The 13,496-nt window shown below is 43.5% G+C and overlaps 1 protein-coding gene across 1 annotated transcript in view; it reads right to left on the bottom strand.

Annotated features, from left to right (window-relative positions):
- Positions 1-13,496, bottom strand: part of ARHGAP29 (Rho GTPase activating protein 29) — a 150,689-nt gene that overhangs the window by 1,260 nt on the left and 135,933 nt on the right. The window contains exons 13-23 of the mRNA XM_077277488.1: positions 8,743-8,933; positions 8,421-8,587; positions 8,207-8,332; positions 8,028-8,126; positions 7,028-7,191; positions 6,619-6,807; positions 5,269-5,406; positions 4,485-4,714; positions 3,968-4,241; positions 3,755-3,866; positions 1,708-1,794 (exon numbers count right to left, since the gene is read on the bottom strand). Coding sequence (XP_077133603.1) covers positions 1,708-1,794; positions 3,755-3,866; positions 3,968-4,241; positions 4,485-4,714; positions 5,269-5,406; positions 6,619-6,807; positions 7,028-7,191; positions 8,028-8,126; positions 8,207-8,332; positions 8,421-8,587; positions 8,743-8,933 — 1,777 coding nt within the window. The remainder of the gene's footprint in view (positions 1-1,707; positions 1,795-3,754; positions 3,867-3,967; positions 4,242-4,484; positions 4,715-5,268; positions 5,407-6,618; positions 6,808-7,027; positions 7,192-8,027; positions 8,127-8,206; positions 8,333-8,420; positions 8,588-8,742; positions 8,934-13,496) is intronic.

Below are 13,496 nucleotides of genomic sequence, written 5' to 3'. Positions count from 1 at the left end.
TTCTCAGCCCAAAATGAACCATGAACCCAAATGATGGCGGTCATCTTATAAAACCTGCCATAGGCCTCCTTGTACCAACATAGGAAAATATAATTGTATAATCTTTTAGTAATTTTGTTTCCCCCTGTATGAGACCGTACTAGAGATGTTGGAAGCAAATAGCCAAAAATAAAATTAATACAAGGCTTCTGTACACACTGGGATGGGCAGTCCCCGTCATCAGAGCCCTAAAGTGGGGACTTGCCGAATAGTCAAGCCAGTAAGTGAATATTATTACAGGGCAGGTCGCTGGCACAACGCAGTAAAGCAGTAGCGTCCATTCAAGTTATTGGGTGACCGTGCGCTTCATCATGGCCGCACCAAGGCTTCAAGAACATTTTTCCCTTTTCAAACTCTCTGCGTGGGGAATGAGAAACATTACCGTGTGTACTCACAACATCCTTCCCCTTAGAGTACTAGCCCACGATCCGGAGTTTCCGCGGGTTTGACGCTGTGTACTTATGCAGCGTCCAACCGGCAGCGGCCAGATGTTACAGGATAATGGATGGTATTTCTAGAAATGCCATGCCCACTATCCGTCCACAGACGCTTGCGGCTCACCCACAGAGACGGACATGTGGTGCGCCTCTCGGCAACGGAGAGGCGAAATTTAACAAAAAAAAAAAAAAAAAAAGCTTAATTCCTCTCTGTAGCCCATATTACACAAAGTATCCAGCTCAACACGAGAAATCAAATTTGGTGCCGGAACTTATTTTTTTCCCCAAAGTCCAAGGTACAAGTAAAGATAATAAACTTTGTAATCTATATTAGAGAATTAAAGAAAAATGCCTCTTTATCATATCAGTCACTTCTCCTCCCCAGCACAAATCCTGCACTCTCAAATTGTACAGTGTAGAAATCAAATTAGACTTGCTGCCTATAGAAGTCTATGGAGAGGGCGGGAGATGTAAGAGGGCAGGCCCAGAGAGCAAGAAAGAAACTGCTGGAGCTCCCAATGCAGAAGGAATAAAGTGTTCAAAATACAGGAGGTCAGTCATGTAAAGTCCAGACAGGTACCTTATCAAAATTGGGGGGGAGGAGGGAGGATGAAAAGCCTTATATTAAATCACCACAAGATTTTTGCTATTCCACCTGAAAGCAGCATAATGTCGGTGCAGAGACCCCAATTCCAGCGATGTGTCACTTACTGGGCTGCTTAGTAAGTTTTCATAAAAATCACAGTTTTATCTGCTGCACATCTAGCAGATAGAGGAATGCGGAGCTGTGTATAATCCTCCCCCACTAATGGTTGGCAGCTTTTTGTATGCACTGTGCATAGGCAGAAAGCTGCCAAGCAGCGATGGGTCGGGGTTACACAGAGCTCATGAATATGGAGTTCTACCAGTCAGCAGGTTTACTAGTCCTCCAGTGATAATCCCCTGATAAAACAGTGATTTTATCAAAACTACAGTAAGCAGCCCAGTAAATGACACATGGCTGAAATCAGTGTCTCTGCCCCTACACTATGCTGCTCTCAGATTAGGTAGCAAAAACCTGGTGACAGATTCCCTTTAAATACATTGTGTACAGATCTGTTGATATTACAATGCCACGCATGGAGGCTTATAATGAAAGCTCAGGGCAGATTTTAGATTTAGCCCAAAAGCAGACGGACGTGGGTGTAATTCACTACCATAGCTGTTCCATTACCTGAGGCTGGACACTCACCTTGTTCATCTGACCCATGCAATGCAAAGACGGGACTGACGGCCTCGGAGGAATCTCTCCTCTCTTCAGATTCACTAAGATTATTTTCTGTTAAATTTAAATGTCAAATTGAGATCAAATGGATGGAGCGGATCACTGAACAAAATCACAGTATAAAACTATGTATATCGCACAGGAGCCAACACTGGTACAGAGTACACAGGAATAACCAGAGGGCAAGAAACCCAGCACTACAGATATATTAACATACTGACCTCTACGGAACAGTCAGAAAAGCGTTATACTAAAGGCTACAACTGGAAAAAAGTGTTAATATACCACAAAGCCCTTAAAAGTGTAGTCTCAAAATAAGGCTTTAGGAGTGCACTGCTCCCCTGCCTCCTGCTTGCTAAGGGGCAGTCTGCTGCCAAAGATGTACAGCTCAGTCCAGCAACATGGCTTATCTGCTGACCTGAACCGTACGGTTTCCAATGCTGCAAAAAGACCACTTTGCAGCACAGGAGGAGAAAAGGGGGTCCCAACCAGCTTCAGAGTGGCGCTTACAAGCTCTACAGCAAGGAGCTTGTAAGCGCTGCACTTCTTACCTAGGTGACTGGCCACTCCTGCAGTCCATCAATGGTAAGATAGCAGCTAGTATGCAGTAAACACAAGTATAAAATGAAAAGTCCCCCTGAGTTCTCAAGAACAGAGTATTTTTAATGAAAAGTAAATTGTAAAGCTGATGATTTTTCCAAGCACTTCACAAATTTTGTAGAATTCAAGATGTTGATACAACCCCATTATTTTAACATACAATTTATACTATCAAGCAATAACATCATAAAATATATAAAATAAGGGTTGTTTTTTCAGTTCTTCCTCTTGCAACTGGGTGAGTTGTTCAACATTTTTATACATCATCTAGATAAGGGAGCTGAAGGTAAACTGATCAAAGTTACCGACATTGCAAAGCTAGGAGGAATAGTTAACGCTAGAGAAGACAGAGAAAGGATTCACAAGGATCTAGATAAGCTTGCATAATGGGCAGTGACTAATAGAATGGTATTTAACAGGGAGAAATGCAAAATTCTACATCTGGGCAAGAAAAACTAAAATTACATCAACAGAATGGGAAGAATAGAACCAAGCATGTGTGAAAAAAAACTTGGGTATACTAATAGATCACAGACTGCACGAGTCCATAGTGTGATACAGCAGCAAAAAAAGGCAAACAGATCTATGATATATTAATAGAAGCATAAAGTCTAGATCACATGAAGTAATTATATTCCTCAAATTCTCCTTGGTCAGGCCTCATCTGGAATACTGTGTCCAGTTCTGGTCACCACATTTAAAAAAAAGACGAACAAACTGGGGCAAGTTCAGAGAAGAGCTACCAGGATGGTGAGCGGACTGCAAAGTAGGTCCTATGAGGAACATTAAAGGATCTGGGAATGTTTAGCTTGCAAAAAAGACAACTAAGAGAAGACCTAAAAGCTGTCTACAAATATTTGAAGGGCTGTCACAGTGTAGAGGGATCATCCTTATTCTCACAGAATGTTAGAGAGGGAATGGACCACCAGGGTCATCATGTCCAACCCCTTGCTCAATGCAGGATTCTCATTTGCACATGGAAAAACAAGAAGCAAATGAATTAAACTGAAAAGGAGAAGATACAGATTCGATATTAGAAAAAACTTTTTGACCGTGAGGGAGATCAATGAGTGGCACAGGCTGCCACAAGAGACGGTGAGATCTCCTTCAATGGAAGTCTTCAGAGGCTGGACAGACATCTGTCTGAGATGGTTTAGGGAGTCCTGCATTGAGCAGGGGGGTTGGACACGATGACCCCAGAGGTCCCTTCCAGCACTAACATTCTATGAGTCATTGCCAATTATGATTTTTTTATGACATTAATAAATTTTTCAGAAATATTCATATTTCCATGTGAGCTTTATAGTTGGAAAAAAATGAATTTTTTTTTTTTTTTTAATTGCTCTAATAAAATAAAAGCTGTTCTGTGATTAGCTGCTATGGGCCTCGGATACAGTTTTGGAGCTTTGCTTACCATTCTCCTCGACAATATCCATACTGTGACTGCGGACTTCCCTCTCCTCCACGCCCTTAAATTCCAATGCCGCTTCATCAAGGGAGCTGGCACGTTTTGACAGAATAATACTCTATGAAGCCAAAAAAAAAAAAAAAAAAAATTGCGTAAGAACAATCTGGTTCCAGTTTACCTTCTGCGGGTTGTAGAAATGAGAACAACGGTGACTCTCACCTCATTCCCCACTGGCAGTGACTGGGACTTTCGGATGTGCTGTGGCTCCCTATCCTCCGCCTTATCCACAGGGTTCATCATCTGACGGGACACATCGAATATCTTATCGTAGTGCGCTATCAGGAGCTCCACGATACGGGCCTGATACGGATAATCCACCAGAGAGGACAGCGAGATGGTGGCGTCGGTTTGACGTGGTCTAAGCAGGGTGGGGCCGAATATTATTCCTAGATTGCTAGCAGTCATTTTATTTTCTTCCACTTCTTCTGTGACCCTGCATTTAATAAATGGAAGCACATTTGTAATTGGAAAGGAGTGGGAAGAACACATCATGTAAGACAACAAGATGACAATGAGAGTCCGGTACTGTGCACAGGTGCGGGATACCGACATGGCGTCATCGGACCCCGCTCTGCACCCTATGCAGAACTGAACGGGGCCAGATTACCCTATTCAGACATTTTATGGTGGATCCGCATCTATTAACCACTGATGTAACGTTCTGTTCTATAGTTACCTATGAAGATGTCCTACTAAGAACTGTAAGGTGTTGTAGTGTTCCAGTGGCAACTGTTTCAGCAAATCTCGGATCTTAATGACGACTCTGTTCACCTCCACTCCGGATGGTTGCCTCTTTAGCGGAGGGCTGCTAGCTTTCGAGTCAACTTCATCGGTGGCACGTTGACTTTCTTTGGCCAATCCAATCAACTCATTGTAAAGACGATACAAAATCAAAGGCTCTGGCAGCTGGAGAATAACAGAATGAACGGGATTCGCTATGCGATAATATAGAAGACGTGACCAAATATTGTAATGAAAAGGCTCCTATCATATGGTATTAAAGGGTCAGATGACAAATGTTAATTACAAGAGCAAAAAGATTTACAGGACGCTCAGTAGTCCGTGGCAGCCGGGCCGGAGCCCTGCGAACCTCGTCCTACATGTAGCATCCCCAGCACACCTTCTCATTACTAGGCTTGGCGTCATCGGTTTGTGGTGCCGCCATGATGATGATGTCGCACCTTCCTACTAATAAGAGAAACTGGGGATGCCAACAGGTAGGAGATTTGCAGGACATTCGTGGAATCTCTTCTGACTAGTAGGATGATGCAACATCATTGTTGTGGCGTGACAAACCTATGACGTCGGTCCTGCTAATCAAAAGGGACACTGGGGATGCCGGCAGGTTGGACAATGTGCGAAGGCCTCTGGGTCCCCGGCCATGGACAACAGATGTGTTTGCTGGACCAGGGTCCCTCAAATCTTTTTTGCTCAATTCTAGCCAATCCCAAATCACATACCTGTCGGAGATAGAGCTTGAGGACATTGCTGATGTCATGCGCGTACAGATCTGACAATTCCACCAAGTCTTTTCCATTTTCAAATGCCTGGCACAGTTTCTCAACTCTGGACTTTGCTCCATTCACTCGATAGATTCCCTGAAAGTCAGAATATTATACCCCATTTAACAAACTGGATGACACAATTGGCCAAAAACAACAGAAAGTGAACACCAATATCATCTTCCCAGTACTTTTTGTATACATTTTAGTGTTAAGAATTTATAAAAATTGTTGACAAATGTCTCCAAAGTATAAAGGATAAAACATCCAAATAGCAACCCAAAAGCGACCCTTAAAAAGTAGATGTCCTTATACCACTGACCAATCCCTGGATGCCACCACCAGGCACCTGTAGACATCTTACCACTGGTACATGTCCACATGTTTTTTTTTTACTTTTTCCATTGTGCCCTCACCTGGATTATCACTACGGATCAGTCATAAATGTATCATCAGACTGGACATACAATTATTGCCAGCATACGGTGTGGTACACATTTCTTGTGTGTATGGGGCCTATGGCAACATTCAATGTCTACACATGAAGCTTTTTCTAAGTCAATGCTGAGCGTGTCCACCTAATGGGATGGAACCACCAGAGGCGCTGAATTATTAGGGGTCTCTGGTGACCTTTTACCTCTGCAGCTGGATTTGTACAAATGTAAGCACCCACCTGACATCTAAGGAACAAAAGACTGCGACTGGAGAAGAGAACATGCTTTAAAGGGGTTGTACCAAGTATATACACCTATCAGTAGAATAAGAAATAGCTCATTGAACACTGGGGGGCAGACATCTGGGACGCCCACCATTCCCAATTATGGAGCTCTGCAGGACAGAGTGGAGGTCAAGCAAGCACAACTCCGATCCACTCACGCTCTATGGGACTGGCAGGCAGGCAATGCTCACCTATCTCCAGCAATCCCGTACAGAGAGAATGGAGCAGAGGGGGTTCATGTTTGACCTCCACTCCATTCTACAGAGCCCCATGACTGTGGATCCAGTTATTGGACCCCCAGAGACCTATAAATTATACCCCATCCAATGAATAAGGGATAACATATATACTTGACGGCTTCCCCATGTCAGCAACGTGTGACTAAATCACCATCTTTAAAAAAATAAGTCATTTTGCAGCATTCACCCAGGGATATTGAGCAATTATGCAAACTAAAGGTGGCCGTATGTGTAACCTTCATGATATACAAGGTCGGTCCACGCACGGGCAAATAACCAGTTTACATGTTTTACAATGCAACCAAAAGCGTCAATCGTGACCGTCCAATGTGGGTTCATTTTAACCCTTACCTTTATGGTCAGTGCTCTGCTCTCGATTTCGGAGGTACACTTCTTGATTATGAAAGGAATGCCGTCAGGAGCGTTCTTCGCGGCCTGAGTAAATTCTACTCCAAAGAGATGAAGTCTTCCATGAAGCTTTTTGTGTCCGCACTGAATGGCTAATGTTTCCAGGCACTTCTTATGGCAAGCAAGAGAACACTGCAATAAAGGAACGCTTCACATGGACTGTTGTCCCTTTATGCACAGGCTGATAATAACAATTGTGTAATCATTGACTTAAAGCTAGGGTGGAAATAAGTCCTGGGTGGGACGGGAAATGCAGTAAAGCCATACAAAACATGCACAAGAGAAGCAACGTCCCATAGCTTGGTCATTTTGTTTTTCTAGTGCCAAAACCTGAATTACTAGCCTGGCTTACCTCCTCACACTCGGCCCCATGAAACACCACCAGGCTGTCACACTCTCGGCACTTGGAGGGGGCTCGTAGCTTCCGCAGCTTGTGTGTCTGGGCCGCTTTGGACATGATGGTATTGCGAAAGGGTCCGGGGGAATTGGCAATCTCAGAAACAAGGTCATTCAAGCCTAGAAGGGAAAACGAGACTATAATAAATAGAAGGGGCGGAATTCTTCTTCTTCTTTCTTTTTTTCATAAAGTCTTATAAAAAGTTAGTAAAGATGTGTCATTGATTCAGAAGTACAAAGAACGCCTTTTGGGTCAAGAATACATTTTATAATCACTTAAGGGGATTTTCTTACAAAAGACATTTAACCACCCCCATCTGCGGGATAAGGAATAGATGTTTAATCGATGGGACCCCCGCCGATCTATAGAAAGAGGATCTGAGCCCACTGTGATTTCTCCGTGAATGGAGCAGAATGGTTGCACATGTGCGCTGCTGCACTATGGGGCAGACAGAGAAAGCCAAGTGCTGTACTCCGCCATCTCCAGCTGTCCTACGGACAATACATGGAGTACAGGGGGCATTTATGGCCAAGTCGCTCCATTTAATGCAAACACAGCTAGGAATAGGAGGGACTTAGGAACTAGAGATTAGTGGGGGATCGGTGTTGTACACTTTCAGAAAAGTTTTTTCTATAAACTTTATTATGAGTAAAAAAAAAACAACAAACAACCTGCAGATTGGCTGCAGTGCTGTCCATGTGACATCAGCGCTGCAGACAATCAGTGGCGGAAATTCAGCGATAGACCCAAGGAGGGCGAGTAAGGCCAGTATGTATGGTTTTTATTACTAACTGAGCTTATAGAAAACTTTTCTGAAAAGAGACAATCCTTTTAAAACTAGGCAAGCACATTTGCTTATTTCTAACTCCAATACATCTAGAATAAAGATGGTCGGCTCCTCGCACGATCATAATCATTACTACTAAACTCATTTACCAACCGCAGGTATAATTACCATTATCTGAAGGAGAAGGCGGCTCTCGCTCATCCAGATCATCCGCTGATGACATGGTTCCTGTGGATGGAGTTCTAGGAAGGCGTCTTTTAAAGTCTCCTGAAATACAAGGACACCTTAGTCTCAGGATCCCCTTTATACAGGCAGGGGGTTCAGAAGCTACTAATTCAGAAATGAACCTGGACTGGCTGATGGAGAGTCCATGGAACGGGACTCGCTGCTGCCCCCTGCGCTCTCAGAGTCGCTGCACATGCCTCCGCTCTGGTTGCCTGTAGACCACGACCTGAATGGTGGACCTCTGATCGCTGTAAGATGATTAACCCAGCAGAACAGTCAGACTCAGAATATCACGGAAGGGGGCAAGATGATGCATCGAGGCCTTAGACATCCTACCCTGAATATCCGTACTGCTACTCGATCTCTTCTGCCCAATTTTCCGAGATCGGTTATAGAGAGGACTGCCGACATCTTCAGGAGACTGGACCGGATATTCGGCAGAACCTTGGGATAGGTTTCCATGTGATGCACGGGTACTGTTCTCTTCTCCCTTCGACATTAGCCTGAAAAATAAAAAAAAAAATATAAAACATTTCCCAAAAATATGAACATCTAGCCCAACAAACAACGTGCTGTTCTCAGCAACTATCATCTCCTGGAGGAAATAACAGGCGCCAGGCCACACAGTAGAGCACCGTGTATTAGATCATGGACTCACCGCCCAATCTGAGCATGCGAGGCCTCACAAGACCCAACTTCGATGCCACAGTCGTCTTTGGGCAGGTTCTTCACAAACTCTGAATACTGCTGGCCTGGCTCGTAACGCTTGCCGTTCTCACACAGGGTCTGGCAGTTGACGGGCAGCGACACCACCTGGGAATGCTGCATCTGGAATAAGTTCACTGTTGCCTGCACACAAAATGATCGGATATATAAGAAACGTTGTAAATCGCCCTAATCCATGAAAAGCTAGAAAGTATATTTCTTCCAACTTATCCACAACATTGCATCGCTCACACCATCAATGGCATTTGGCGCTTTCATTACCAAAATGGTAAATGATCAATAAAAGGGGTATAGGTTACTTTATGGTTCTTAAGTAATAAAACCAAACAGGATCAATAAAATCCAGATCGAAACAAGAAACTTTGTAACATCTCTTATCAGAGAAATCGGCTTCTTTCTTCTCCTAAGTTGATCTTTTACTCTGACTTCATGGAAAGTCAGAATTCAGTGAAAACAGATTTTCCCTTTACAGAGATAGGAGATGACAGTTGGTGCATAGAAGATTCTATGAAGAGGGAGGAGCTAGAGGCGGCACATACATTCTGCTGCAAGTTCGCCTCAACTTTTTTTTTTAACCATAGATTCAAAAATTGTAACTGCCATTTTAAGAGAACTTGCAGCAGGATGTCCGTTTTTGCCTCTAGCTCCTCCCCCGTCCCTCCCAAAAATGTTATGCGCACCAACTTTAATCTATTATATCAGCAATGGGAAAAATCGATCTTCACCGAATACAGATATTACCCATGAACGGAGAATGAATTATCAGTCCTGGAGGAGAAAGAAGCAGAATTCGCTAATAACATTTATCACAAAGCTGCTTATTTTCATGTGTACTAAAAGACAAGATGGCGCTTACTCTAAGTTTATAATATAATGCTTTAACGCAACAGTCCAAAGCCTTCCGCCACTCTTCATATGTCCCCCACTAGAGACCGAGGATACCCCACACTGATCATTCAGAACCTTGACTTAAAATACTGTATAATCTCAGATTCCAGAGCCGCCTTGTCCTCTGCACAGAGGGGGCGGCATTATTTAGACACAACCTGTCGTTTGCCCTGAAGTACTAAACTTTGAAGCAGTTCCATTTTAAGGAAAAGGCACTCAAGGATTAAAAGATAGTCAACCCCGGTAATAAAAGACTCATTCAGCGAAATAATTAACTTATTACAAGAGAGAACACTGGTTCAACAGTCACAGCTCGGGCACACACAGGCCAGATTTGTTGTACAAGGCCCTTCACTATGGCGGGAGAGCCGAGGACAATGTCCTAAGATACCAGAAGTGAGGGGCTTTATACCGCTGGACAGCTTTCAAGAAGAAAAGCTGCTTTTTATTCCAACTTGGGGTGACGGGGAATCATGTTTAGGCCAAGAAGACGTTTTCATCTTCCCACCGAAAGAGATGAAATAGGCAAGATGAGAACGATAGTCCGTCTTCAAAAAGGAGCTGAATGGCGTTTACTACAAGACTGGGCTCATCTTGGGATTATATAGGGGGAATGAGAAGGTTCTGGCAAAAATCATTTTCTGATACATGCACCAAGGAGAAGCTTACCGCACGCGCACCGTTTCGCCCCTTCCCTGCTGAAAGGTCTGTCGACACTACAAAGCCACCAGCGCATTGGAACGCTAGACGCAACGAGAAGTCACTACGCACCGGCTCTCAAAATATGGTTCTCAGAGTCCATGTCTGTTTCATACGTATGTTTGGCCGTAATTAACAGTGGTCACTATACATTACATATTATGCCACCACCATAATCAGGTGCTCCCCACTGCCCAAAACGTTTTAACCCCGTAATGTAAAAATAAACCCAAAACATTATGCTAGAATTGGGTATTTTTTGTTTTTTCACCCTATACTACGTGGTAAAATGAATGGTGTCTTTCCAGATTACAACTTTTACCTCAAAAAAAAAAAAAAAGCCCTAAGTTGAGGGGAAGAAAAAAAAAAAATTGTAAAAGGGGAGGAAACAATCAAAACACAAAACGAAAAATTAAGGAGTTAAGACAATTCAATTAAAAAAAATAAAAAATAAAAAATAAAAAATAAAACAGGTGGGCACAGAGCGCATATTTTTTTTCGAAAGACGACAGCAGATACTTTTCTAATCATACAAGAAGGTTTTTTTTTTTTTTTTTCTTTAGAGCCGCTGTCCGCTGGAATCTCCGCTGACTTGTAAACATGCATTTCAAGACAAACGAATGCAAGATTCCCCCGGGATCACAACTGCTAATATTTGGAATTGATGGAATGATTGCGGTACATGCATGTTTGTGTAAGGCTGGTTGCCCACAAGTATAATATCATGGCTCCATGCAGAAGCCTTATATTTACTGTCAGACGGGACTGGATTCCTTCCGGTGAGATCATGAAGACAAGTCCTAACTGTTCTTTGGCAACAGCTTACTAGACCTCACAGCTAGGAAACCAGTGCCATCGCGGGCTCGAAACACACGGCTCCTGCACGGATCTGTAACCGGTTTATGAAAGCGACCTCACAGAACAGGAGACGTCTCCCTTATATAACAAGGGCATGGCCAGCAGACAGATGGGACATTCTGCAGAGCTACGGGGATAATCCCAAATAATCAATAGACCACGTAGACGTTGACGATTACATTGGAGGACTCAACGCTTCCCTATGGTAATCTAGGATCAATAGTTCTTTGACACCGGCAGATTTCAGGCCATAACGAGGGCTGATCGGTGATGTAACAAGTCTATATTGCTTGTGTAGAGGCCCCACTACAAACCCTACGGTGACGAAAGATCATGAATACGAGAGTTCAGTCTTCATGCCGTTTGCATATTGTCAGCAGCACGTCCGCTATTGACATGGTAAGGTGCTGCTGACAACCGTAATTATTTTAGGCCACATAAAGGATGCAATCAACTCATCGGTACCATGTCTACATGGGTTACTCATTGGCTCCTTGCAAAACCTCCCTTACCTGATTATCTGACCATCTAAAGTGGACTTAAAGGGACTGTCTACTACTTTGACAACTCCTTCTGAAATCAGTAAAGAACACCACATACTCCCCTCCTGCACCGGTGGCGTTCCAGGACTCCCCAGGACTCGTGTGAGCATAATGGGCTGCAGTTCTCACGTCTCCTCTGGGCACCTGAGCTTCATCCAAGGAGTCAATCAGCAGACTGAATGTTTAGACCAGTGGATTGCCAATTGGTCTTAGGAGGGATACATTAGCTCTTCTGGGGCGGACCCATCATGTATTGCAATTGTACATACAACTTTTTCCTATCTCTCGATTGAACTTGAAGAACTTTTGTCTTTTTTAAATCTTTTTTTCAACCTTATTAACTATGTAATGGGCAGCAGATTTCATATCTCGTCTGGGTGTCCGTGCTTTATCTGAGGAAAGTATGGGCAAAGCAGCTTATTAGTGGCTGTACAGACACCCCATGGCGAAGCTTGGTGTGAAACGTGTGTCGGGTGCGTTTTGTTTCAGTGTTACGGTATGTGCACACCTTGCGGATTTGCCTGCGGATTCGCAGCAGTTTTCCATGCGTTGTACAGTACCATGTAAACCTATGGAAAACAAAATCCGCAGTGCACATGCTGCGGAAAATTCAGAGTGGAAAAGCTGCGGTTTATTTAACGCAGCATGTCAATTCTTTGGGCGGATTCAGCAGCATTTTACACCTGCTCCTCAATAGGAATCCGCAGGTTTTAAAACGCAGGTGAAAATCAGCACGAAAAATGCTGGATATCCGCAGGTAAAACGCAGTGCATTTCACCTGCAGATTTTTCATAAACGGAGTGGAAAAATCCGCAACGTGAGCACATAGCCTTAAAGTGTAGTCCATGCCACTGTGCATTACAGCCATTATGGGTACTTTCACGTGATATCACTCCGTTTACCTGCATGTTTCATGAATGACCTTAACTTACACAGAACTTGCTAGTTTGGCTTATACCTTTTGAGTATCCGTGATTGCACACAATATACCCTATATTGATTTGTATTACTCATACAAGGAAGTATTTTAGTATTTATTCTATTTTTAGATTTTAAATTGTGTTATCCAGTAAAGAATATATTTTTATTGATTTTGAGCCTTGCACATAGGTAATATTGAATCTATCGGTGCACTTTGGCCCCTTATAAATACACACCGTAGCTCCTTAGCAGATTTCCCATCTCCTCTGGGCGTCCATGTTTTGCCCAAGGAAAGTATGGACCAAAAAAAAAAAAAAAAGAAAAAAACTATCAGTGGTCGCTCATAGGCTGCAGCGCTCCTGTGGCACAACCACATGACATGAGTCCTGGTGAACCCTGTGGCATAACGACATGACATGAGTCCTGGTGAACCCTGTGGCATAACGACATGACATGAGTCCTGGTGAACCCTGTGGCATAACCACATGACTAGTGTTGAGCATTCCGATACCGCAAGTATCGGGTATCGGCCGATACTAGCGGTATCGGAATTCCGATACCGGGATTCCGATACTTGGCGCGTATCGGATACCGGAATCGGAAGTTCCATGATTCAAAATTCAGAAATTCAGCCAATGAGAAAGATTCCAAGTGTGGGCACATCCTGTTTAGCATGGAGGGCATGAAAGTACTGGCAAGGCTGTGATTGGCTGCTGAAATGATGTCATGATGCAGTTTAAAAGTCGCTGGCGCCATTTTGCGATCACTCTGCTGTGAA

The sequence above is a fragment of the Ranitomeya variabilis genome, chromosome 8, assembly GCF_051348905.1.
Source record: "Ranitomeya variabilis isolate aRanVar5 chromosome 8, aRanVar5.hap1, whole genome shotgun sequence".
Taxonomy (NCBI): domain Eukaryota; kingdom Metazoa; phylum Chordata; class Amphibia; order Anura; family Dendrobatidae; genus Ranitomeya; species Ranitomeya variabilis.
Note: the sequence above shows the minus strand (reverse complement) of the source record. Positions and strands in the feature narration are given on the sequence as shown.